The following is a 27,671-nucleotide window of genomic DNA, read 5'->3' on the forward strand; positions in this document are numbered from 1 at the left end:
GTCATCAGAACTTTTCAAAATTTTACATGTGACTGGTGACTTGTGATTTGAACTTGAAAGATGAATTTGACTTGAATCACAAAAGAGTTGTGGAATGACACTAATGTTTCCACTTGAGTTAATTAGGCAAATAAAGAGTCTTTTATTACTAAGTGCTTATGAACCTAGAGCTTAGAACCCCATTGAGATAATTGATAATGCTTACACTAGTATTAGTTTGCGAGTACTTTAAAGTACTCATGGCTTTGTCCCTGGCTATTCAAATGGCCAGACTATGAAGAGTAGAACCAGTACCATGAAGATGGACATCAAGACGTCTATGACAACTAGGACTACTCCTGACGTCAACAGTTGCCTGTGGAACAGATGGACCGCTACTACGCTACTTCCGCTGTGTGTTTTGTATTGGATCCTTAGAACCACTAGGTTGTATTAAGACTGGATCATGTGATCCTTTGATGTAATACAATTATGGCTTGTAATGAATGATGTTCTGTGATATCAATCTATTATGTATCGCAAAAACAATATTCATGCGATTGCGATGTATGGCATAATAGGCATCTAGAATTAAAAATCCGGGTGTTGACAGTCGTGTTAATATTACCAAAAAAGGATATAAAAGATGTAATTTCAGGATGTGTTGCATCCGACCACCGTTGTCTTTCATGAGAGTATTTTAAAAAAATATTTCAAGGTGTAGAAATAACATGTATATATCACCAACTCCACAAAATCAAATCAATTTTAACTGATTTTTTACAAATACAAAAACATGAAAGATAGAATAAGTTTAGTTCTGAGGATGAAAATCAAAAAAAAAAAATTGGGAGCTTGAGCTCCGATCCTCCTAACTTTTGACTTTTATAATTGGCTTCGCCAAATATTTATAATAATTGTATTAAAATATCAAGAGAAACTACAAATTACATGTGCACATGCTAATTTTTTACAAGCTTTGCAAAAAGACCCGATTCAAAGCATCAACATTTTCTATATTGGCTTATCTTTGTTTTTATTTTTGCTACGAATTTCATAGGTTTATATTTAATCCGCTCGTGTACAAAGCTATTTTACTATGTGCGCAAATGCTATTTTTGCGAGTTTTACAAATATACTCATTTTAGTAATTGCTATATGGGACTCTCTTATGTGTACATGCTACGGAAACTATTTATTTATTTGATAATAATTTTAACGTAAGAAAACTTAAGATTATCTGAATAATTTTCTTGCAATAGGTAGAAACTAATTTAATTAGTTCAATAATAAACAAATTCAGAATGAAACTCCATATGTAGTTATTAAGTGTGAGCTAAGCGAAGTTGCATAAATACATACTAAACAGATGTGTATTAATAACATATACGTCATTACAATCATGGAAGTAAAAAATGGAATTCTATGATTCTAGAAAGTGAACAATCTATTAGTTCATCTTAGTATCGTGTACAACACTACAAAGTTAGTTAGTTTACCTAAAGAAAACATACTCTAGAACAACCCTACGTGTACTAGTGGGATCTACCTTAACAACACATACACGACTACAAAATCAGTACCACATAGGTCATGGCTATCTTGTCTCTACCTGAAAACTTGTAGATCTATAGAAATTTATTTTAGGAAAACAATGCAATCTAGATAATAGTTGACATGTAAAGTTAAGAACATGAGTCATTACCAATTATGAAGCCTTATCTAAGAATCGAATGATACGAAAGGACCTAACAACTTTCATGATTAATCCAAAATTAAATGTTGGAAGTAGTGTCACCAAAGACAACATACCAAATGATCAGTTCAACAAGAGTCCAAACACTTTTAGAGAAAGCTTATGCAAAGATGAAAATAAACCATGCCATGGTAGCTATAAATAGGCATGCACTAGGATGATCATATTCCATCAACTACAACACAAACATCAAAGCCTCACAAGCCCTACTAAACACAAATTCACCATGAAGACCTTCCTCATCTTTACCCTCCTTGCCATGGCGGTAACCATTGCCACCGCCAATGAGCAATTTCAACATAGTTGCCAATATCAACCTCAACAACCATTTCCTTGGCAGCAATATCCATTTCCTGGGCAACAAACACCGTTTCCCGGGCAACAACAACCATTTCCTCAGCAACAACAACCAATTCCCGACCAACAAAAGCAAATTCCTGGGCAACAACTTCCATTTCCTGGGATACAACAGCTAATTCCAGGGCAACAACATCCATTTCCCGACCAACAACAACCATTTCCCGGCCAACAATTTCCATTTCCTTGGATACAACAGACTTTTCCCGGGCAACATCAACCATTTCCTAACCAACAACAGCGATTTCCCGGTCAACAACTTCCGTTTCCTGGGCAACAACAACTAATTCCCGGGCAACAACAACCATTTCCCGACCAACAACAGCAAAATCCTGGCCAACAATTTCCATTTCCCGGGCAGCAACAAGCATTTCCCGGGAAACAACAGCTTATTCCTGGGCAATTACAACCATTTCCCGACCAACAACAACATATTCCCGGGCAACAACAACCATTTCCCAGCCAACAACAGTTATTTCCTGGACAACAACAACAACAACAACCATTTCCCGACCAACAACAACAAATTCCAGGGCAACAATTGCAATATCCCGGGGAGCAACAACCGTTTCCTGGACAACAACAACCATTTCCTGACCAACAACAACAAATTCCAGGTCAACAATTTCCATTTCCCGGGAAACAACAACTAATTCCCGGGCAACTACAACCATTTCCTGACCAACAACAGATTCACGGGCAAGAACTGCAATTTCCCGGGCAACATCAGCAATTTCCCGGGCAACAACAACCATTTCCTGTGCAACAACAATCATTTCCGCAATTACAACAATTAAACCCATGCAGGGATTTCCTCCTACAACAGTGCAACCCAGTGACAATGGTGACGTTCCTCCGGTCGTGGATCTTGCAACAGAGTAGTTGCCAAGTGATGCGACAACAATGTTGCCAACAGCTAGCGCAGATCCCTGAGAATTCCCGGTTACCTGCAATCCATGGTGTTGTGGAAGCAATCTTCCTACAACAACAACAGAAGCAAGGTGCTTTCTTGCAACCTCGGATGTTGCATCAGATTGTTCAAGGTTTATTCCATCCTCAACAACAATGCGGTCAGGGTTCGTCCACCCAGCAACAACAGAAATACATTCTCATTCAGGGTATACTCCAGCCGCAACAACTTTCTCAGTTAGAGGCAATAAGGACTTTAGCGCTAAAGACCCTACCGGCAATGTGCAAAGTGCAAGTCCCACCATACTATTAAACCAACACTACGCCATTCAGGCACCATTATACGGCCCATCTCTATATAGAGGATGGACCGATTGGTGTAGTGGTGAGAAATAAAGTGCAATGCACCATCATGTATGACCCCGACCCGTACTAGTTCAAACTTGGGAATAAAAGAAAAATAAAGTTCTTTTCTGCATAAGATCACTTGTTTGTGTTCGTTTGATGCGCTTCCACCCATTATTTATCTGATAACTCGTTATTTTCCCTATTTGCAACAAGAAGCGAAAGCTACACACAAGATAAGGAAATATTACATGATATGAAATTTTCATGCATTGAAAATTCATACAAGATTCTTTCCATTCTTCAAAGTTCATCATAAAGTTAAAAATAAGCACATAATTTTCACACGGATGACAAAGACTATACGAGGAATTCCGGACATGTTACATGATACACAAATACCCACGCATCCGTATATATGTTGATACCGAGATGCCTCCAACGTGTAAACTGGTCGTTGTTTGATAGATAATTCGTTAATCAGACTTTACAGATATGTAAATGATTTAAGCCATATCTTGTGTCAAAATTTATTTGGCAAGCTAAGACTCATCATCCGAGATTCTGAAGAGAATTATATTGTTGGCATTGTCCTGAATACTGTAGACATACAATATAATAATGGATACACTAAAACCTGGGATCGAAACAATCTAGTACAAAAAAAGGATGGTAGATAGACGGCTTTAGCATCTCATATTGCTTCCATTTGTAACACCAAATTTTGCTCGCCACCATGTAAATAAACACTATCAGTAGTAGTAACTAAACCATCCGATGATTAGATCGGGTAGAATTAAAAAACATGCATGATTGCACATGCTATGCGATTAATAGTAATTAGCTAAATTCTTGGTTGGTTACAACTCGTTACTTACCCGTTAGAACATTAGAGTTGTAGCAGGTGAAAGGATAGAGAATGTAACTTAGATGGGGTCAATAGATTCTAATAATTTTCTTAAATTCTTTTGCAATTTAAGGCTTTGCGGAAATCTAAGTGTAACTAAGCAAACTAGGTGAGGTAAGTCAGATGATGATACAAGGTAGACTACCGGAGAAAGGCTTACCAGTGACGGATGTGTTGTCCACACTGCTGACGTTAAAGGCTGACATCACGAGTATACAACCACTGGTAATGTGTACCAGTGATGGGCATTTCAAACATCCGCTACTCGTTTTTTCGGGCCGTTCCAAAAATCATCACTATCATGCATACATCATAAAAGTTATGTTTGACAAAAATAAAATTTATTTGCAAATAAAAATATATAGTTGTTTCCTCTCATATGGTTCTATAAAATCCATCCTTGTCCTTTTCTATATCTAAATCTATACTTAATAATAAAGGGAGAAGCGTTTCGGTGGTCTTGTGAAGTTCATATGCCATATAGATATGTTTTTCCCTCTTCTATCTCTGATATCATCGTCCATCTCATATACATATTGTGTATGAGATACATTATATTGGTCATGTGTTTCTCCACAACATGTACCCTTTCGAGCGGTACATGGGAATACTGAAGCACTATTGTCGTAACCAGTATCAACCTGAGGCCAACATTCTCGAAGGTTATACATCCGAGGAGGTGGCTGGGTTTTGCACAGACTACTTGGCCAACCAACTGCCAATTTGTGTGCCTCGGTCTCTCCATGAAGGAAGGTTAGGATGCAGTTTTATGTAATTCTAATAAACTCTACTTGAGCTAAGAACTTGGGCATGGTTAACTGATAATTTCTATATATAGAAGAGACCACTTGGTATGATTCAGGGTGCAAACGGAGGAGGAAGTTTGTGGCACCGCAAAATCAAGCCCACTTAATTACATATGCGGGCACCCTTGGTGCATCGACAAAAGTAAAAGGGAACTGCGGGTCGTCCTGCATCTAGCCCTCATATACTTCTTAGTCTCGAATAGACTTCCCCACTTCAACTGGGTAGACATACTAGGGCGCCGCCCGAGCCTCTATAACTAGCTCCGTCGTGTTAATATTTCAAAAATAGGGATATAAAAGACGTAATTTCAGGATGTGTTGCATCCGACCACATTTGTCTTTCATGAGATTATTTTAAAAAAATATTTCAAGATGTAGAAATAACTTGTATATATCACGAACTCCACAACATCAAATCATTTTTAACTGATTTTTTAGAAATACAAAAAACATGAAAGATAGAATAAGTTTAGTTTTGAGGATGAAAATCAAAACATTTTTTGGGAGCTTGAGCTCCGATCCTCCTAAATTTTGACTTTTATAATTGGCTTCGCCAAATATTTATAATAATTGTATTAAAATATCAAGAGAAACTACAAATTACGTGTGCACATGCTAATTTTTTACAAGCTTTGCAAAAAGACCCGATTCAAAGGATCAACATTTGCTATATTGGCTTATCTTTGTTTTTATTTCTGCTACGGATTTCACAGGTTTATATTTAATCCGCTCGTGTACAAAGCTATTTTACTATGTGGGAAAATCTTATTTTTGCGAGTTTTACAAATATACTCATTTTAGTATTTGCTATATGGGTCTTTCTTATGTGTACATGCTACGGAAACTATTTATTTATTCTATAATAATTTTAACGTAAGAAAACTAAAGATTATCTGAATAATTTTCCTGCAATAGGTAGAAACTAACTTAATTAGTTCAATAATAAACAAATTCAGAATGAAACTCCATATATAGTTATTAAGAGTGAGCTAAGCGAAGTTGCATAAATACATACTAAATAGATGTGTATTAATAACATATACGTCATTACAATCATGGAAGTAAAAAATGGAATTCTACGATTTTAGAAAGTGAACAATCTATTAGTTCATCTTAGTATCGTGTACAACACTAACAAGTTAGTTAGTTTAGCTAAAGAAAACAGACTCTAGAACAACCCTACGTGTACTAGTGGGATCTACCTTAACAACACATACACGACTACAAAATCAGTACCACATAGGTCATGGCTATCTTGTCTCTACCTGAAAACTTGTAGATCTATAGAAATTTATTTTAGGAAAACAACGCAATCTAGATAATAGTTGACATGTAAAGTTAAGAACATGAGTCATTACCAATTATGAATCCTATCTAAGAATCTAATGATACGAAAGGACCTAATAACTTTCATGATTAATCCAAAATTAAATGTTGGAAGTAGTTTCACCAAAGACAACATACCAAATGATTAGTTCAACAAGAGTCCAAACACTTTTAGAGAAAGCTTATGCAAAGATGAAAATAAACCATGCCATGGTAGCTATAAATAGGCATGCACTAGGATGATCATATTCCATCGACTTCAACACAAACATCAAAGCCTCACAAGCCCTAGTAAACACAAATCCACCATGAAGACCTTCCTCATCTTTACCCTCCTTGCCATGGCGGTAACCATTGCCACCGCCAATGAGCAATATCAACATAGTTGCCAATATCAACCTCAACAACAATTTCCTTGGCAGCAATATCCATTTCCTGGGCAACAAACACCCTTTCCCGGGCAACAACAACCATTTCCCGGCCAACAACAGCCATTTCCCGACCAACAACAACCATTTCCCGGCCAACAATTTCCATTTCCTTGGATACAACAGACTTTTCCCGGGCAACATCAACCATTTCCTGATCAACAACAACCATTTCCCGGCCAACAATTTCCATTTCCTTGGATACAACAGACTTTTCCCGGGCAACATCAACCATTTCCTGACCAACAACAACCATTTCCCGGCCAACAACTTCCGTTTCCTGGGCAACAACAACTAATTCCCGGGCAACAACAACCATTTCCCGACCAACAACAGCAATATCCCGGGCAACAATTTCCATTTCCCGGGCAACATCAACCATTTCCCGGGAAACAACAGCTGATTCCTGGGAAATTACAACCATTTCCCGACCAACAACAACATATTCCCGGGCAACAACAACCATTTCCCAGCCAACAACAGTTATTTCCTGGACAACAACAACAACAACAACAACCATTTCTCGACCAACAACAACAAATTCCAGGGCAACAATTGCAATATCCCGGGGAGCAACAACCGTTTCCTGGACAACAACAACCATTTCCTGACCAACAACAACAAATTCCAGGTCAACAATTTCCATTTCTCGGGAAACAACAACTAATTTCCGGGCAACTATAACCATTTCCTGACCAACAACAGATTCACGGGCAAGAACTGCAATTTCCCGGGCAACATCAGCAATTTCCCGGGCAACAACAACCATTTCCTGTGCAACAGCAATCATTTCCGCAATTACAACAATTAAACCCATGCAGGGATTTCCTCCTACAACAGTGCAACCCAGTGACAATGGTGACGTTCCTCCGGTCGTGGATCTTGCAACAGAGTAGTTGCCAAGTGATGCGACAACAATGTTGCCAACAGCTAGCGCAGATCCCTGAGAATTCCCGGTTACCTGCAATCCATGGTGTTGTGGAAGCAATCTTCCTACAACAACAACAGAAGCAAGGTGCTTTCTTGCAACCTCAGATGCTGCATCAGATTGTTCAAGGTTTATTCCATCCCCAACAACAATGCAGTCAGGGTTCGTCCATCCAGCAACAACAACAATACATTCTCATTCAGGGTATACTCCAGCCGCAACAGCTATCTCAGTTAGAGGCAATAAGGGCTTTAGCGCTAAAGACCCTACCGGCAATGTGCAAAGTGCAAGTCCCACCATACTATTAAACCAACACTACGCCATTCGGGCACCATTATACGGCCCATCACTATATAGAGGATGGACCGATTGGTGTAGTGGTGAGAAATAAAGTGCAATGCACCATCATGTATGACCCCGACCCGTACTAGTTCAAACTTGGGAATAAAAGAAAAATAAAGTTCTTTTCTGCATAAGATCACTTGTTTGTGTTTGTTTGATGCCCTTCCACCCATTATTTATCTGATAACACGTTATTTTCCCTATTTGCAACAAGAAGCGAAAGCTACACACAAGATAAGGAAATATTACATGATATGAAATTTTCATGCATTGAAAATTCATCCAAGATTCTTTCCATTCTTCAGAGTTCATCAGAAAGTTAAACATAAGCACATAATTTTCAGACGGATGACAAAGACTATACAAAGAATTCCGGACATGATACATGATATACAAATACCCACACATCCGTATATATGTTGATACCGAGATGCCTCCAACGTGTAAACTGCTCGGTTTTTATAGATAATTCGTTAATCAGACTTTACAGATATGTAAATGATTTAAGCCATATCTTGTGTCAAAATTTATTTGCAAGCTAAAACTCATCATCCGAGATGCTGAAGAGAATTATATTGCTGGCATTGTCCTGAATATTGTAGACATACAGTATAATAATGCATGCACTAAAACCTGGGATGGAAACAATCTAGTACGAAAAAGGGTGGTAGATAGACGGCTTTAGCATCTCATATTGCTTCCATTTGTAACACCGAATTTTGCTCGCCACCATGTAAATAAACACTATCAGTAGTAGTAAGTAAACCATCCGATGATTAGATCGGGTAGAATTAAAAAACATGCATGATTGCACATGCTATCCGATTTATAGTAATTAGCTAAATTCTTGGTTGGTTACAACTCGTTACTTACCCGTTAGAACATAAGAGTTGTAGCAGGTGAAAGGATAGAGAATGTAACCTAGATGGGGTCAATAGATTCTAATAATTTTCTTAAATTCTTTTGCAATTTAAGGCTTTGCGAAAATCTAAGTGTAACTAAGAAAACTAGGTGAGGTAAGTAAGATGATGATACAAGGTAGACTACCGGAGAAAGGCTTACCAATGACGGATGTGTTGTCCACACTGCTGACGTTAAAGGCTGACGTCACGAGTATACAACCACTGGTGATGTGTACCAGTGATGGGCATTTCAAACGGGTCCGCTTCTCATTTTTTCGCGCCGTTCCAAAAATCATCACTATCATGCATACATCATAAAAATTATGTTTGACAAAAATAAAATTTATTTGCAAATAAAATTTATAGTTGTTTCCTCTCATATGGTTCTATAAAATCCATCCTTGTCCTTTTTTATATCTAAATTTATACTTAATAATAAAGGGAGAAGCGTTTCACTGGTCTTGTGAAGTTCATATGCCATCTAGACATGTTTTTCCCTCTTCTATCTCTGATATCATCGTCCATCTCATATACATATTGTGTATGAGATACATTATATTGGTCATGTGTTTCTCCACAACATGTACCCTTTCGAGCGGTACATGGGAATACTGAAGCACTATTGTCGTAACCAGTATCAACCTGAGGCCAACATTCTCGAAGGTTATACATCCGAGGAGGTGGCTGGGTTTTGCACAGACTAGTTGGCCAACCAACTGCCAATTTGTGTGCCTCGGTCTCTCCATGAGGGAAGGTTAGGATGCAGTTTTATGTAATTCTAATAAACTCTACTTGAGCTAAGAACTTGGGCATGGTTAACTGATAATTTCTATATATAGAAGAGACCACTTGGTATGATTTAAGGTGCAAACGGAGGAGGAAGTTTGCGGCGCCGCAAAATCAAGCCCACTTAATTACATATGCGGGCACCCATGGTGCATCGACAAAAGTAAAAGGGAACTGCGGGTCGTCCTGCATCTAGCCCTCATATCCTTCTTAGTTTCGAATAGACTTCCCCACTTCAACTGGGTAGACATACTAGGGCGCCGCCCGAGCCTCTATAACTAGCTCCGTCGTGTTAATATTTCAAAAAAAGGGATATAAAAGACGTAATTTCAGGATGTGTTGCATCCGACCACCGTTGTCTTTCATGAGAGTATTTTAAAAAATATATTTCAAGATGTAGAAATAACATGTATATATCACCAACTCCACAACATCAAATCAATTTTAACTGATTTTTTAGAAATACAAAAAACATGAAAGATAGAATAAGTTTAGTTCTGAGGATGAAAATCAAAACATTTTTTGGGAGCTTGAGCTCCGATCCTCCTAAATTTTGACTTTTATAATTGGCTTCGCCAAATATTTACAATAATTGTATTAAAATATCAAGAGAAACTACAAATTACGTGTGCACATGCTAATTTTTTACAAGCTTTGCAAAAAGACCCGATTCAAAGGATCAACATTTGCTATATTGGCTTATCTTTGTTTTTATTTCTCCTACGGATTTCATAGGTTTATATTTAATCCGCTCGTGTACAAAGCTATTTTACTTTGTGGGAAAATGCTATTTTTGTGAGTTTTACAAATATACTCATTTTAGTATTTGCTATATGGGTCTCTCTTATGTGTACATGCTACGGAAACTATTTATTTATTCTATAATAATTTTAACGTAAGAAAACTAAAGATTATGTGAATAATTTTCCTGCAATAGGTAGAAACTAACTTAATTAGTTCAATAATAAACAAATTCAGAATGAAACTCCATATGTAGTTATTAAGAGTGAGCTAAGCGAAGTTGCATAAATACATACTAAATAGATGTGTATTAATAACATATACGTCATTACAATCATGGAAGTAAAAAATGGAATTCTATGATTCTAGAAATTGAACAATCTATTAGTTCATCTTAGTATCGTGAACAACACTACAAAGTTAGTTAGTTTAGCTAAAGAAAACAGACTCTAGAACAACCCTACGTGTACTAGTGGGATCTACCTTAACAACACATACACGACTACAAAATCAATACCATATAGGTCATGGCTATCTTGTCTCTACCTGAAAACTTGTAGATCTATAGAAATTTATTTTAGGGAAACAACGCAATCTAGATAATAGTTGACATGTAAAGTTAAGAACATGAGTCATTACCAATTATGAATCCTATCTAAGAATCGAATGATACGAAAGGACCTAACAACTTTCATGATTAATCCAAAATTAAATGTTGGAAGTAGTGTCACCAAAGACAACATACCAAATGATCAGTTCAACAAGAGTCCAAACACTTTTAGAGAAAGCTTATGCAAAGATGAAAATAAACCATGCCATGGTAGCTATAAATAGGCATGCACTAGGATGATCATATTCCATCGACTTCAACACAAACATCAAAGCCTCACAAGCCCTAGTAAACACAAATCCACCATGAAGACCTTCCTCATCTTTACCCTCCTTGCCATGGCGGTAACCATTGCCACCGCCAATGAGCAATTTCAACATAGTTGCCAATATCAACCTCAACAACAATTTCCTTGGCAGCAATATCCATTTCCTGGGCAACAAACACCCTTTCCCGGGCAACAACAACCATTTCCCGGCCAACAACAGCCATTTCCCGACCAACAACAACCATTTCCCGGCCAACAATTTCCATTTCCTTGGATACAACAGACTTTTCCCGGGCAACATCAACCATTTCCTGACCAACAACAGCCATTTCCCGGCCAACAACTTCCGTTTCCTGGGCAACAACAACTAATTCCCGGGCAACAACAACCATTTCCCGACCAACAACAGCAAAATCCCGGGCAACAATTTCCATTTCCCGGGAAACAACAGCTGATTCCTGGGCAATTACAACCATTTCCCGACCAACAACAACATATTCCCGGGCAACAACAATCATTTCCCAGCCAACAACAGTTATTTCCTGGACAACAACAACAACAACAACAACCATTTCCCGACCAACAACAACAAATTCCAGGGCAACAATTGCAATATCCCGGGGAGCAACAACCGTTTCCTGGACAACAACAACCATTTCCTGACCAACAACAACAAATTCCAGGTCAACAATTTCCATTTCCCGGGAAACAACAACTAATTCCCGGGCAACTACAACCATTTCCTGACCAACAACAGATTCACGGGCAAGAACTGCAATTTCCCAGGCAACAACAACCATTTCCTGTGCAACAACAATCATTTCCGCAACTACAGCAATTAAACCCATGCAGGGATTTCCTCCTACAACAGTGCAACCCAGTGACAATGGTAACGTTCCTCCGGTCGTGGATCTTGCAACAGAGTAGTTGCCAAGTGATGCGACAACAATGTTGCCAACAGCTAGCGCAGATCCCTGAGAATTCCCGGTTACCTGCAATCCATGGTGTTGTGGAAGCAATCTTCCTACAACAACAACAGAAGCAAGGTGCTTTCTTGCAACCTCAGATGCTGCATCAGATTGTTCAAGGTTTATTCCATCCTCAACGACAATGCGGTCAGGGTTCGTCCATCCAGCAACAACAACAATACATTCTCATTCAGGGTATACTCCAGCCGCAACAGCTATCTCAGTTAGAGGCAATAAGGGCTTTAGCGCTAAAGACCCTACCAGCAATGTGCAAAGTGCAAGTCCCACCATACTATTAAACCAACACTACGCCATTCGGGCACCATTATACGGCCCATCACTATATAGAGGATGGACCGATTGGTGTAGTGGTGAGAAATAAAGTGCAATGCACCATCATGTATGACCCCGACCCGTACTAGTTCAAACTTGGGAATAAAAGAAAAATAAAGTTCTTTTCTACATAAGATCACTTGTTTGTGTTCGTTTGATGCGCTTCCACTCATTATTTATCTGATAACACGTTATTTTCCCTATTTGCAACAAGAAGCGGAAGCTACACACAAGATAAGGAAATATTACTTGATATGAAATTTTCATGCATTGAAAATTCATACAAGATTCTTTCCATTCTTCAGAGTTCATCAGAAAGTTAAACATAAGCACATAATTTTCACACGGATGACAAAGACTATACAAAGAATTCCGGACATGTTACATGATATACAAATACCCACACATCCGTATATATGTTGATACCGAGATGCCTCCAACGTGTAAACTGCTCGGTTTTTATAGATAATTCGTTAATCAGACTTTACAGATATGTAAATGATTTAAGCCATATCTTGTGTCAAAATTTATTTGCAAGCTAAGACTCATCATCCGAGATGCTGAAGAGAATTATATTGCTGGCATTGTCCTGAATATTGTAGACATACAGTATAATAATGCATACACTAAAACCTGGGATGGAAACAATCTAGTACGAAATAGGGTGGTAGATAGACGGCTTTAGCATCTCATATTGCTTCCATTTGTAACACCGAATTTTGCTCGCCACCATGTAAATAAACACTATCGGTAGTAGTAAGTAAACCATCCGATGATTAGATCGGGTAGAATTAAAAAACATGCATGATTGCACATGCTATCCGATTTATAGTAATTAGCTAAATTCTTGGTTGGTTACAACTTGTTACTTACCCGTTAGAACATTAGAGTTGTAGGAGGTGAAAGGATAGAGAATGTAACCTAGATGGGGTCAATAGATTCTAATAATTTTCTTAAATTCTTTTGCAATTTAAGGCTTTGCGGAAATCTAAGTGTAACTAAGAAAACTAGGTGAGGTAAGTCAGATGATAATACAAGGTAGACTACCGGAGAAAGGCTTACCAGTGACGGATGTGTTGTCCACACCGCTGACGTTAAAGGCTGACGTCACGAGTATACAACCACTGGTGATGTGTACCAGTGATGGGCATTTCAAACGTCCGCTACTCGTTTTTTCGCGCCGTTCCAAAAGTCATCACTATCATGCATACATCATAAAAATTATGTTTGACAAAAATAAAATTTATTTGCAAATAAAATTTATAGTTGTTTCCTCTCATATGGTTCTATAAAATCCATCCTTATCCCTTTTTATATCTAAATTTATACTTAATAATAAAGGGAGAAGCGTTTCACTGGTCTTGTGAAGTTCATATGTCATCTAGACATGTTTTTCCCTCTTCTATCTCTGATATCATCGTCCATCTCATATACATATTGTGTATGAGATACATTATATTGGTCATGTGTTTCTCCACAACATGTACCCTTTCGAGCGGTACATGGGAATACTGAAGCACTATTGTCGTAACCAGTATCAACCTGAGGCCAACATTCTCGAAGGTTATACATCCGAGGAGGTGGCTGGGTTTTGCACAGACTACTTGGCCAACCAACTGCCAATTTGTGTGCCTCGGTCTCTCCATGAGGGAAGGTTAGGATGCAGTTTTATGTAATTCTAATAAACTCTACTTGAGCTAAGAACTTGGGCATGGTTAACTGATAATTTCTATATATAGAAGAGACCACTTGGTATGATTTAGGGTGCGAATGGAGGAGGAAGTTTGCGGCGCCGCAAAATCAAGCCCACTTAATTACATATGCGGGCACCCATGGTGCATCGACAAAAGTAAAAGGGAACTGCGGGTCGTCCTGCATCTAGCTCTCATATCCATCGTAGTTTCGAATAGACTTCCCCACTTCAACTGGGTAGACATACTAGGGCGCCGCCCGAGCCTCTATAACTAGCTCCGTCGTGTTAATATTTCAAAAAAAGGGATATAAAAGACGTAATTTCAGGATGTGTTGCATCCGACCACCGTTGTCTTTCATGAGAGTATTTAAAAAAAAATATTTCAAGATGTAGAAATAACATGTATATATCACCGACTCCACAACATCAAATCAATTTTAACTGATTTTTTAGAAATACAAAAAACATGAAAGATAGAATAAGTTTAGTTCTGAGGATGAAAATCAAAACATTTTTTGGGAGCTTGAGCTCCGATCCTCCTAAATTTTGACTTTTATAATTGGCTTCGCCAAATATTTACAATAATTGTATTAAAATATCAAGAGAAACTACAAATTACGTGTGCACATGCTAATTTTTTACAAGCTTTACAAAAAGACCTGATTCAAAGGATCAACATTTGCTATATTGGCTTATCTTTGTTTTTATTTCTGCTACGGATTTCATAGGTTTATATTTAATCCGCTCGTGTACAACGCTATTTTACTTTGTGGGAAAATGCTATTTTTGCGAGTTTTACAAATATACTCATTTTAGTATTTGCTATATGGGTCTCTCTTATGTGTACATTTCACGGAAATTATTTATTTATTCTATAATAATTTTAACGTAAGAAAACTAAAGATTATGTGAATAATTTTCCTGCAATAGGTAGAAACTAACTTAATTAGTTCAATAATAAACAAATTCAGAATGAAACTCCATATGTAGTTATTAAGAGTGAGCTAAGCGAAGTTGCATAAATACATACTAAATAGATGTGTATTAATAACATATACGTCATTACAATCATGGAAGTAAAAAATGGAGTTCTATGATTCTAGAAAGTGAACAATCTATTAGTTCATCTTAGTATCGCGTACAACACTACAAAGTTAGTTAGTTTAGCTAAAGAAAACAGACTCTAGAACAACCTACGTGTACTAGTGGGATCTACCTTAACAACACATACACGACTACAAAATCAGTACCACATAGGTCATGGCTATCTTGTCTCTACCTGAAAACTTGTAGATCTATAGAAATTTATTTTAGGAAAACAACGCAATCTAGATAATAGTTGACATGTAAAGTTAAGAACATGAGTCATTACCAATTACGAATCCTATCTAAGAATCGAATGATACGAAAGGACCTAACAACTTTCATGATTAATCCAAAATTAAATGTTGGAAGTAGTGTCACCAAAGACAACATACCAAATGATCAGTTCAATAAGAGTCCAAACACTTTTAGAGAAAGCTTATGCAAAGATGAAAATAAACCATGCCATGGTAGCTATAAATAGGCATGCACTAGGATGATCATATTCCATCGACTTCAACACAAACATCAAAGCCTCACAAGCCCTAGTAAACACAAATCCACCATGAAGACCTTCCTCATCTTTACCCTCCTTGCCATGGCGGTAACCATTGCCACCGCCAATGAGCAATTTCAACATAGTTGCCAATATCAACCTCAACAACAATTTCCTTGGCAGCAATATCCATTTCCTGGGCAACAAACACCCTTTCCCGGGCAACAACAACCATTTCCCGGCCAACAACAGCCATTTCCCGACCAACAACAACCATTTCCCGGCCAACAATTTCCATTTCCTTGGATACAACAGACTTTTCCCGGGCAACATCAACTATTTCCTGACCAACAACAGCCATTTCCCGGCGAACAATTTCCATTTCCTTGGATACAACAGACTTTTCCCGGGCAACATCAACCATTTCCTGACCAACAACAACCATTTCCCGGCCAACAACTTCCGTTTCCTGGGCAACAACAACCATTTCCCGGGCAACAGCAGCTGATTCCTGGGCAATTACAACCATTTCCCGACCAACAACAACATATTCCCGGGCAACAACAATCATTTCCCAGCCAACAACAGTTATTTCCTGGACAACAACAACAACAACAACAACCATTTCCCGACCAACAACAACAAATTCCAGGGCAACAATTGCAATATCCCGGGGAGCAACAACCATTTCCTGGACAACAACAACCATTTCCTGGCCAACAACAACAAATTCCAGGTCAACAATTTCCATTTCCCGGGAAACAGCAACTAATTCCCGGGCAACTACAACCATTTCCTGACCAACAACAGATTCACGGGCAAGAACTGCAATTTCCCGGGCAACATCAGCAGTTTCCTGGGCAACAACAACCATTTCCTGTGCAACAACAATCATTTCCGCAACTACAGCAATTAAACCCATGCAGGGATTTCCTCCTACAACAGTGCAACCCAGTGACAATGGTGACGTTCCTCCGGTCGTGGATCTTGCAACAGAGTAGTTGCCAAGTGATGCGACAACAATGTTGCCAACAGCTAGCGCAGATCCCTGAGAATTCCCGGTTACCTGCAATCCATGGTGTTGTGGAAGCAATCTTCCTACAACAACAACAGAAGCAAGGTGCTTTCTTGCAACCTCAGATGCTGCATCAGATTGTTCAAGGTTTATTCCATCCTCAACAACAATGCGATCAGAGTTCGTCCATCCAGCAACAACAACAATACATTCTCGTTCAGGGTATACTCCAGCCGCAACAGCTATCTCAGTTAGAGGCAATAAGGGCTTTAGCGCTAAAGACCCTACCGGCAATGTGCAAAGTGCAAGTCCCACCATACTATTAAACCAACACTACGCCATTCGGGCAGCATTATACGGCCCATCACTATATAGAGGATGGACCGATTGGTGTAGTGGTGAGAAATAAAGTGCAATGCACCATCATGTATGACCCCGACCCGTACTAGTTCAAACTTGGGAATAAAAGAAAAATAAAGTTCTTTTCTGCATAAGATCACTTGTTTGTGTTCGTTTGATGCGCTTCCACCCATTATTTATCTGATAACACATTATTTTCCCTATTTGCAACAAGAAGCGGAAGCTACACACAAGATAAGGAAATATTACTTGATATGAAATTTTCATGCATTGAAAATTCATACAAGATTCTTTCCATTCTTCAAAGTTCATCATAAAGTTAAACATAAGCACATAATTTTCACACGGATGACAAAGACTATACCAAGAATTCCGGACATGTTACATGATATACAAATACCCACACATCCGTATATATGTTGATACCGAGATGCCTCCAACGTGTAAACTGCTCGGTTTTTATAGATAATTCGTTAATCAGACTTTACAGATATGTAAATGATTTAAGCCATATCTTGTGTCAAAATTTATTTGCAAGCTAAGACTCATCATCCGAGATGCTGAAGAGAATTATATTGCTGGCATTGTCCTGAATATTGTAGACATACAGTATAATAATGCATACACTAAAACCTGGGATGGAAACAATCCAGTACAAAAAAGGGTGGTAGATAGACGGCTTTAGCATCTCATATTGCTTCCATTTGTAACACCGAATTTTGCTCGCCACCATGTAAATAAACACTATCGGTAGTAGTAAGTAAACCATCCGATGATTAGATCGGGTAGAATTAAAAAACATGCATGATTGCACATGCTATCCGATTTATAGTAATTAGCTAAATTCTTGGTTGGTTACAACTCGTTACTTACCCGTTAGAACATTAGAGTTGTAGCAGGTGAAAGGATAGAGAATGTAACCTAGATGGGGTCAATAGATTCTAATAATTTTCTTAAATTCTTTTGCAATTTAAGGCTTTGCGGAAATCTAAGTGTAACTAAGAAAACTAGGTGAGGTAAGTAAGATGATGATACAAGGTAGACTACCGGAGAAAGGCTTACCAGTGACGGATGTGTTGTCCACACTGCTGACGTTAAAGGCTGACGTCACGAGTATACAACCACTGGTGATGTGTACCAGTGATGGACATTTCAAACGTCCGCTACTCATTTTTTCGCGCCGTTCCAAAAATCATCACTATCACGCATACATCATAAAAATTATGTTTGACAAAAATAAAATTTATTTGCAAATAAAATTTATAGTTGTTTCCTCTCATATGGTTCTATAAAATCCATCCTTATCCTTTTTTATATCTAAATTTATACTTAATAATAAAGGGAGAAGCGTTTCACTGGTCTTGTGAAGTTCATATGCCATCTAGACATGTTTTTCCCTCTTCTATCTCTGATATCATCGTCCATCTCTGTTATCACCAGAATTTGACCGAGTCAGAGGTGGGCCGCGATCAAGATGGACTTGAAGAATATACATGGAAGAAATACGTGAATCGGCCTCTTATGCGAAGTTTGGGCTAGTTGGCCCGTGTATATGTAATATAGTAGGATACGTGTCGGTTAGTTAGAGTTTGTCTCGTGCACGGTGGGGATTATTCCCACGTCAGAAAGTCTACGGACTATAAATATGTATCTAGGGTTTATGAAATAAACAACAATCACGTTCACCACAAATCAATCTAGGCGCATCGCCAACTCCTTCGTCTCGAGGGTTTCTTCCGGGTAAGCATCATGCTGCCTAGATCGCATCTTGCGATCTAGGCAGTACAAGTTTATTCGTCGTTCATGCGTTGCTCGTACTGAAGCCTTTTTGATGGCGAGCAACGTAGTTATCTTAGATGTGTTAGGGTTAGCATTGTTCTTCGTATCATATGCTGTCGTAGTGCAACCCTTAGACATCTAGCCGCCCTTACACCTATCTTAGGTGTAGGGGCGGCACCCCGCTTGATCATTATTTAGTAGATCCGATCCGTTATGGTTGCTCCTTGTTCTTCAAGGATTAGTTTAATATCTGCATAGTTAGGCCTTACAAAGGGTTGGAGGATCCAGCGGCGCGTAGGGTGTAGTTTGCTAGCCCTAGACAGGATGTTCCGGGGATCAACCTCGTGTTGGTTTTTAGGCCCTGTCTAGGATCGGCTTACGATCACCGTGCGTGGCCGCGAGGCCCAATCGTGAGTAGGATGATCCGATTATGCGGTGAAAACTCTAAATCGTCGTAGATCGTTTTAGCTTTATCTTGATCAAGCAGGACCACCATATATTCGTACACCTCGTGCGAATCATGGGTGGATCGGCTCCTTGAGCCGATTCACAGGACAACCTGAGAGCCGATCGAGGCTCGTATTTAATGTTTACATGTATGCCATGCAGGAAACTAAGCGAGGCATCTCTATCACCTTCCTGACCAGGTATAGGTCAGGTGGCACGCCCTTGCACCAGCATCGGACGTGCGTGTCGGAGTCTTTGCGGGCCGTCGCTCGGAGGGACCAGGGCCAGCCGCAGCCCTAAGTTGCTCCCGGCTCTCCTGTGTTGCCCGTCGTTGCTCGCCGGTGGGTTTCTGACCGCAACACATTCTGGCACGCTCGGTGGGACAATCTTCGACATCAACCACATCGCCATCTACATCTGAGATGGCGGACGGCACTCTAGTCACGTACGAGGATCTGACCGAGGAGCTCAAGAAGAAGTATGACAAGGTCAAAGCGATCCTCGAAGCTGACCTCATCGGCTCTTTTCACAGAACCCGTTCACATGGCATCAGGTGGAAAGGGTTCTCACCTGAAGGTGCGCTCGATGGAATAGACCTGTCCGCCCCGTCAGAAGAACGCACCAGGTCCCTACGTCAGGAGATAAACTTCATGGTAGCTCATTCGCTACACCGCCACTCTGAGAACCTGGTGAACACTTTGGAGCGTGTCGCTCTTTGGGTGATCCAGGAGATCATGAGGCACCAGTACTCTCCGTTAGGACCAGCTCTCGGGACATACCAAGGAGAGATGCCACTCCAGTCCCGTCCACCGCTGCCATTCGCGTTGGCAGCACTAGAAGTGCCGAATTCACCGGCATTCGTCGTCTACAAGATCGGTGGTGACCCTAGTGACTGCCAGTTCTTGCATGAGGCGCCTAAGGAGATCCCTCACGGGTACACGTGCACATACGTGCCAGACTGCGGTAACTGGGCGCTCACAAACCAGGCCGCAACAGCAGGGACTTCTGGAACAACAGGAGGAACGTCGGGAACAGATCTTGAGAAGCAGACGTGGCTAGCTAAGTATGCCACTCCGACAAACCTCCAGAGCTCAGCTCCTGCAGTTGGCTCAGAGTTGGAAAAACAAGCATGGCTGGCTAAGTATGCCACTCCGGCGAATCTTCAGAGTTCGACTCCTGCAGCCAGCACCGCGGATCAAATCAGTACGATCCTGAGAGACCAGTTCGGCATGTTGCCGAAAAGGAGGACAATCGGCTACTCCAAGCCGTACCCCAACGAGTACGAGTTGGTCCCGCTACCACCCAAATATCGGCTCCCTGATTTCTCCAAATTTAGTGGATCAGATGGTTCTAGCTCCATCGAGCATGTGAGCCGATATTTGGCACAGCTAGGAACGGCCTCAGCGTCGGATCCACTACGCGTGAGGTTCTTCGCACAGTCCCTCACGGGATCAGCTTTCGGGTGGTACACTTCGTTGCCACAGGACTCGATCCGGACTTGGAAGCAGTTGGAAGAACAGTTCCACATGCAGTATCACTCAGAGGCTTCCGAGTCTGGCCTTGCCGATCTGGCACAAATACGTCAGAAGCGTGGAGAAACTGTCGCAGAATACGTCCAACGCTTAAGAAATCTAAGGAACCGATGTTATTCTGCTCGTGTGACTGAAAAAGAAGCAGTCGAGTTGGCAGTGGTGGGCCTTGCATCACAAATCAAAGATATGGCCTCCCAAGCAGACTACCATTCACTGGCGCACATGGTTCAGAAACTGTCAGCATATGAATAGCGCCATCCGGACTTGTACCAGGACAAATTCAAGCGTGCGGTAGTCCTGGTTGAGGCAGATGAAGACGAAGGCTCTGCGGGAGATCAAGAGGTAGCAGTGGCTGAATGGACTCGGGGGGCAACCCCCGTGTCCTGCAAATGGGTGAAGCCACCAGGTCCGCCCAGAGGGTTCGATTTTGACGTGACTAAAACTGAGCAAATCTTCGACCTCCTACTCAAGGAGAAGCAGTTGAAGTTACCCGAAGGCCTCAAAATCCCCACGGTACAGGAGCTGAACGGAAAGCCATACTGCAAATGGCATAACTCGTTCTCCCATGCCACCAACGACTGCAGGGTGTGGCGTTAGCAGATCCAAATGGCGATACAACAAGGACGTCTGATTTTCAACCAGTACGCCATGAAGGTCGACACCCACCCCTTCCCCGCCGTTAACATGGTGGAGTGCACTTACCCTGAAGGTTGCCAGCCAGGATCCTCGTTCAGCATCAACATGGTAGGACCTGGACACCACTCTGGCAAAGATGGAGACGAGGGCAGCTGCTCTCGTAGCAAGGACACAGAGGAGGCTGCTCCACGCGATCGGCTCCGGCACGATGGCAAGCGCTATATCACAGAGGGAGAAGTGAGGAACGTGAGATATCAGCGACCTCTCTCTGATCACCTCCTCAATAAGTACGTGAGTCAATATAGCCAACGCCGACGATCCAGCGACGATGATGATAGAGACCGTCTGGCTAGGGACGCCAGGAGACATCGTCGGCATGATCACGATGAGGAGAAGTACGAGCGCCGTGCCAAGGAGAAATCGAGGGAGCAAGACGACGAGGATAGGCACTGGGACTGCCCCTTCTTCAGACACTGCTGGGATTCAGGAATGAGCCGATTGCCTACAATCGGCAACTGCCCAGAATGTAGACAGAAGAGGAAGGATGCAGCTAACGTGTCCGTGTTCGAACGTCTAGGGCCTCTCCCGCCTCGGAACAAGAACGCTGAGTCCCCTCGGGTGGAAGATCTCGAGGATTTGGAAGACGATGAAGAAGAAGAAGACAGGTACCACCGGCCAAGGTGGTGCCCTGATGGACTCAGCCGTTCCCAAAAGCATAGGGTTCAGCGATTGCGCGGCTTGGAGGAAGCCGAAAGGTTATACCTACACACGCTAAGGAAGGCGCGGCCTGATCTGGCCGCGAAAATTCAGCGAACCCTGGATGAAGAGGGTCGACCACAGAAAATGGAGTGGCGCCCCAAGCAAAGGAAAGCCGATGATGAAACATCGGCTGGCACAAACATGGTACTCATCTTTCCAATGGAGTTTTGAGCTCCAGGATTAAATGATGCGCTCAATTTGGACGACGGCGAGCGCATCGACGTGACAAAGGATGGGGTTAGGCTGGTCTTATCCACCGGCCTGACCGTGTAGCAAGAACGGACCGATGGGCAAACATGGCGAGGCCGATCCTTGGGATCGGCCCCAAAGATCTATGAAGGAACATTACGAAACCTTCATTGAGCGCTTCGATCAATAGGGAGGCTGATTCCAGCAATCGGCCAAAATTATCTTCACCACACATTCTGCCCATGTTCAACATCGATCTGATGGGCAGCGTTTTTACGTCGGCTGACGAGAGCCAACATTAGTCCTAACGGAGCTGACATTCGAATAACAGTGCCTTGGCTAACTACAGAGCCGATATCAGCAGTTACCTGGCAGATTCGGCTCGGGGGGGCACTTAGTCAGATGAACATGTGCAGATGAACATGTGTGCAGCGAAATATTGGGGGCCGATAGAAATAACCGGCCAGTAAAAAAAAAATTCTCATAGTGGGTATACAGCCGATGCAAGGACATCGACTTTAGAGCTAAGAAACAAAGCCGATGCACAGCCATCGACTCTAGTTCAAGACGCGGCTACAATGATCTACTTGCGGCTTGTTCAAGACACGGATCTTCACCAAGTCCAGTTCAGCTGTGAGGCCTTCTGCGTCCTCGAGGGAGTGAACAACGAGAGCTTCCTCAGCTGCAATGAGCCGATGTTGGTGCCTGAGCCTTCTCGTCGAGGGCTTCCAAACCCTTTGCACCAGTTCAGCAGTACTAGCAGAAATGTCAGTTTTCGCACAAGGCAGCTCTTTGCTCATTAAGCCGTTGGTACTTCATCTGCAATATCGGCTTTCGAAGGAGGAAGGGTGATCGGCTCTGGTGCGTCTACTGTCGACCTGGCTAAGTTGGCCACTTTCCCAGCTGCGCTCGTAGGCGTGGTTAGGACCTCTGCATGGCGGCTGTCTCAATTGGCCTGAGTTCAGGGCCCTTGGACTGAACTGTGCATCCTCGCCACTGTTCTCACTGAGGCTCGGGGGGCAGCTGATTTGGTAAACACTCTGTTTTTGGGAGCCGATTGGAGTTGCATCGGCTGACCCTGCATCATAACCCTCTCCGAAAGCGGTGAGTTGTTGCAGAAGAAGACTGCTAGAGCTACGGAGAGGAGCCGGAAAGGGAAGCCGTCGTCATTTACAGGGTTGGATCGTCCTGTTGCTGCAAGAAAATGAAGGAGACTGGATTCTTAAAATAGCCGATGAACAGCCATCGGCTATAGGATTGCGAAATATTATGGTCAGGTATCAAATCACAGTCTGAATTTGAGAAGTGCTTGACTGACGGTCTAATCAATATCTGAGTCTGGCTTCATGGGCGTCTAAAGAAAAAATCCAATATGTTGCTATCGGTCTTGGTGTGGCGAGCGGAAGGCTTGAAATTGGATTAATTGAAAGACAAATTAGAAGAACAATTCTTATTGATTCAAAGGAGCGGCTTTACAGGAAAGAGCCGATAACTCTCAAAAGGGGGATCTGATGCCTAGTGCACTGCTACTACTAGTCCTACTCTACTAGTCGTCGCTGTCCTCATCGCCGCCGTTGTAGCTGCCGTCGGCGCTGCTCCCAGGGAGTTCCTCGTCGCTGCTGCCCCAGCCCTCGGCCGGAGCTTCTTCTTCCTCGTCATCATCATCATCCTCGCTGTCCGCCCAAGAGCGGAAGCGCTTTGCCGGTGGATATCCGGCGGAGGAGGAGGATTCATCCTCCTCCTCTTCCTCCTCGTCATCATCATCATCCTCGCTGTCTGCCCAAGCGCGGAATCGCTTTGCCGGCGGATGCTTAGCGGGGGAGGAGGAATCATCCTCCTCCTTTTCCTCTTCTTCCTCTACTTCTTCTTCTTCCTCCTTCCCGTCGGAGGAGGTGGGTTTCACCCAGGGATGCAGGTCGTCTTCGCTTTCGCTTATCAGCTCCCCTTCGATGAGGAACTTGAGGTCGTCTTCCCCATCGGTCAGAGGCAGGTCGCCATCTGACCCGACGAGTGCTTCGGGTGGGCCGTCTGGCACATGATCGAAGTTCCACTCCGGCTCGCTCGAGGAGGAAGACTGGAGGGAGAGGCCGGAGGAGACGGAGGAAGAGGAAGACATTGCTACAGGGAAAGAGGGTTTTTCGGTGCCGATAGCTAGAACAGAGGAAGGGGATGAAGAGGGCTAATCAATCGGCACAGTTACATAAGGAGGAGCCTAGTGGAGATTTAATGCCATTGCAGTTTCCGAGGAAGTGATGCTAAAGCTATCAAATTTTGCAGAGAAGTTGAGAAGACAAGGCATCACGATGAAGGATACTGCGACGGTTCTGCTCTGCCACGACATGACCCGACGGAGAAAAAGCAGAGTGATTTTGGAATTATCAATTCCAAAACCAGGGGGCATGTGTTATCACCAGAATTTGACCGAGTCAGAGGTGGGCCGCGATCAAGATGGACTTGAAGAATATACATGGAAGAAATACGTGAATCGGCCTCTTATGCGAAGTTTGGGCTAGTTGGCCCGTGTATATGTAATATAGTAGGATACGTGTCGGTTAGTTAGAGTTTGTCTCGTGCACGGTGGGGATTATTCCCACGTCAGAAAGTCTACGGACTATAAATATGTATCTAGGGTTTATGAAATAAACAACAATCACGTTCACCACAAATCAATCTAGGCGCATCGCCAACTCCTTCGTCTCGAGGGTTTCTTCCGGGTAAGCATCATGCTTCCTAGATCGCATCTTGCGATCTAGGCAGTACAAGTTTATTCGTCGTTCATGCGTTGCTCGTACTGAAGCCTTTTTGATGGCGAGCAACGTAGTTATCTTAGATGTGTTAGGGTTAGCATTGTTCTTCGTATCATATGCTGTCGTAGTGCAACCCTTAGACATCTAGCCGCCCTTACACCTATCTTAGGTGTAGGGGCGGCACCCCGCTTGATCATTATTTAGTAGATCTGATCCGTTATGGTTGCTCCTTGTTCTTCAAGGATTAGTTTAATATCTGCATAGTTAGGCCTTACAAAGGGTTGGAGGATCCAGCGGCGCGTAGGGTGTAGTTTGCTAGCCCTAGACAGGATGTTCCGGGGATCAACCTCGTGTTGGTTTTTAGGCCCTGTCTAGGATCGGCTTACGATCACCGTGCGTGGCCGCGAGGCCCAATCGTGAGTAGGATGATCCGATTATGCGGTGAAAACCCTAAATCGTCGTAGATCGTTTTAGCTTTATCTTGATCAAGCAGGACCACCATATATTCGTACACCTCGTGCGAATCATGGGTGGATCGGCTCCTTGAGCCGATTCACAGGACAACCTGAGAGCCGATCGAGGCTCGTATTTAATGTTTACGTGTATGCCATGCAGGAAACTAAGCGAGGCATCTCTATCACCTTCCTGACCAGGTATAGGTCAGGTGGCACGCCCTTGCACCAGCATCGGACGTGCGTGCCGGAGTCTTTGCGGGCCGTCGCTCGGAGGGACCAGGGCCAGCCGCAGCCCTAAGTTGCTCCCGGCTCTCCTGTGTTGTCCGTCGTTGCTCGCCGGTGGGTTTCTGACCGCAACAATCTCATATACATATTGTGTATGAGATACATTATATTGGTCATGTGTTTCTCCACAACATGTACCCTTTCGAGCGGTACATGGGAATACTGAAGCACTATTGTCGTAACCAGTATCAACCTGAGGCCAACATTCTCGAAGGTTATACATCCGAGGAAGTGGCTGGGTTTTGCACAGACTACTTGGCCAACCAACTGCCAATTTGTGTGCCTCGGTCTCTCCATGAGGGAAGGTTAGGATACAGTTTTATGTAATTCTAATAAACTCTACTTGAGCTAAGAACTTGGGTATGGTTAACTGATAATTTCTATATATAGAAGAGACCACTTGGTATGATTTAGGGTGCAAACGGAGGAGGAAGTTTGCGGCGCCGCAAAATCAAGCCCACTTAATTACATATGCGGGCACCCATGGTGCATCGACAAAAGTAAAAGGGAACTGCGGGTCGTCCTGCATCTAGCCCTCATATCCTTCTTAATTTCGAATAGACTTCCCCACTTCAACTGGGTAGACATACTAGGGCGCCGCCCGAGCCTCTATAACTAGCTCCGTCGTGTTAATGTTTCAAAAAAAGGGATATAAAAGACGTAATTTCAGGATGTGTTGCATCCGACCACCGTTGTCTTTCATGAGAGTATTTTAAAAAATATATTTCAAGATGTAGAAATAACATGTATATATCACCGACTCCACAACATCAAATCAATTTTAACTGATTTTTTAGAAATACAAAAAACATGAAAGATAGAATAAGTTTAGTTCTGAGGATGAAAATCAAAACATTTTTTGGGAGCTTGAGCTCCGATCCTCCTAAATTTTGACTTTTATAATTGGCTTCGCCAAATATTTACAATAATTGTATTAAAATATCAAGAGAAACTACAAATTACGTGTGCACATGCTAATTTTTTACAAGCTTTGCAAAAAGACCCGATTCAAAGGATCAACATTTGCTATATTGGCTTATCTTTGTTTTTATTTCTGCTACGGATTTCATAGGTTTATATTTAATCCGCTCATGTACAAAGCTATTTTACTTTGTGGGAAAATGCTATTTTTGCGAGTTTTACAAATATACTCATTTTAGTATTTGCTATATGGGTCTCTCTTATGTGTACATTTCACGGAAACTATTTATTTATTCTATAATAATTTTAACGTAAGAAAACTAAAGATTATGTGAATAATTTTCTTGCAATAGGTAGAAACTAACTTAATTAGTTCAATAATAAACAAATTCAGAATGAAACTCCATATGTAGTTATTAAGAGTGAGCTAAGCGAAGTTGCATAAATACATACTAAATAGATGTGTATTAATAACATATACGTCATTACAATCATGGAAGTAAAAAATGGAATTCTATGATTCTTGAAAGTGAACAATCTATTAGTTCATCTTAGTATCGCGTACAACACTACAAAGTTAGTT

The 27,671-nt window shown here is 41.7% G+C and overlaps 5 protein-coding genes across 5 annotated transcripts; all 5 read left to right on the top strand.

Annotated features, from left to right (window-relative positions):
- Positions 1–1,928: 1,928 nt before the first annotated feature.
- Positions 1,929–3,482, top strand: LOC127295983 (uncharacterized). Its single transcript, XM_051326008.2, has one exon. The coding sequence runs from the start codon at positions 1,962–1,964 to the stop codon at positions 3,312–3,314; it is 1,353 nt and encodes a 450-aa protein (XP_051181968.2). The 5' UTR covers positions 1,929–1,961; the 3' UTR covers positions 3,315–3,482.
- A 3,146-nt stretch (positions 3,483–6,628) lies between these two features.
- Positions 6,629–7,497, top strand: LOC127295984 (uncharacterized). Its single transcript, XM_051326009.2, has one exon. The coding sequence runs from the start codon at positions 6,694–6,696 to the stop codon at positions 7,495–7,497; it is 804 nt and encodes a 267-aa protein (XP_051181969.2). The 5' UTR covers positions 6,629–6,693.
- A 3-nt stretch (positions 7,498–7,500) lies between these two features.
- LOC139830198 (avenin-3-like) lies at positions 7,501–8,217 on the top strand (the record flags this gene model as incomplete). Its single annotated transcript, XM_071818206.1, has 1 exon — positions 7,501–8,217. A coding segment is annotated over one exon (549 nt), but the record flags the coding sequence as incomplete, so codon positions are not given.
- Positions 8,218–11,363: 3,146 nt separating this feature from the next.
- LOC139830677 (uncharacterized) lies at positions 11,364–12,825 on the top strand. The gene has a single exon (XM_071819291.1). It carries the CDS (start codon positions 11,428–11,430, stop codon positions 12,655–12,657), a length of 1,230 nt encoding a protein of 409 aa, XP_071675392.1. The 5' UTR covers positions 11,364–11,427; the 3' UTR covers positions 12,658–12,825.
- Positions 12,826–15,993: 3,168 nt separating this feature from the next.
- On the top strand, positions 15,994–17,472 carry LOC139830678 (uncharacterized). The gene has a single exon (XM_071819292.1). It carries the CDS (start codon positions 16,033–16,035, stop codon positions 17,302–17,304), a length of 1,272 nt encoding a protein of 423 aa, XP_071675393.1. The 5' UTR covers positions 15,994–16,032; the 3' UTR covers positions 17,305–17,472.
- The last annotated feature ends 10,199 nt before the right edge of the window (positions 17,473–27,671 follow it).

Source organism: Lolium perenne, chromosome 4 (assembly GCF_019359855.2).
Source record: "Lolium perenne isolate Kyuss_39 chromosome 4, Kyuss_2.0, whole genome shotgun sequence".
Lineage (NCBI taxonomy): Eukaryota > Viridiplantae > Streptophyta > Magnoliopsida > Poales > Poaceae > Lolium > Lolium perenne.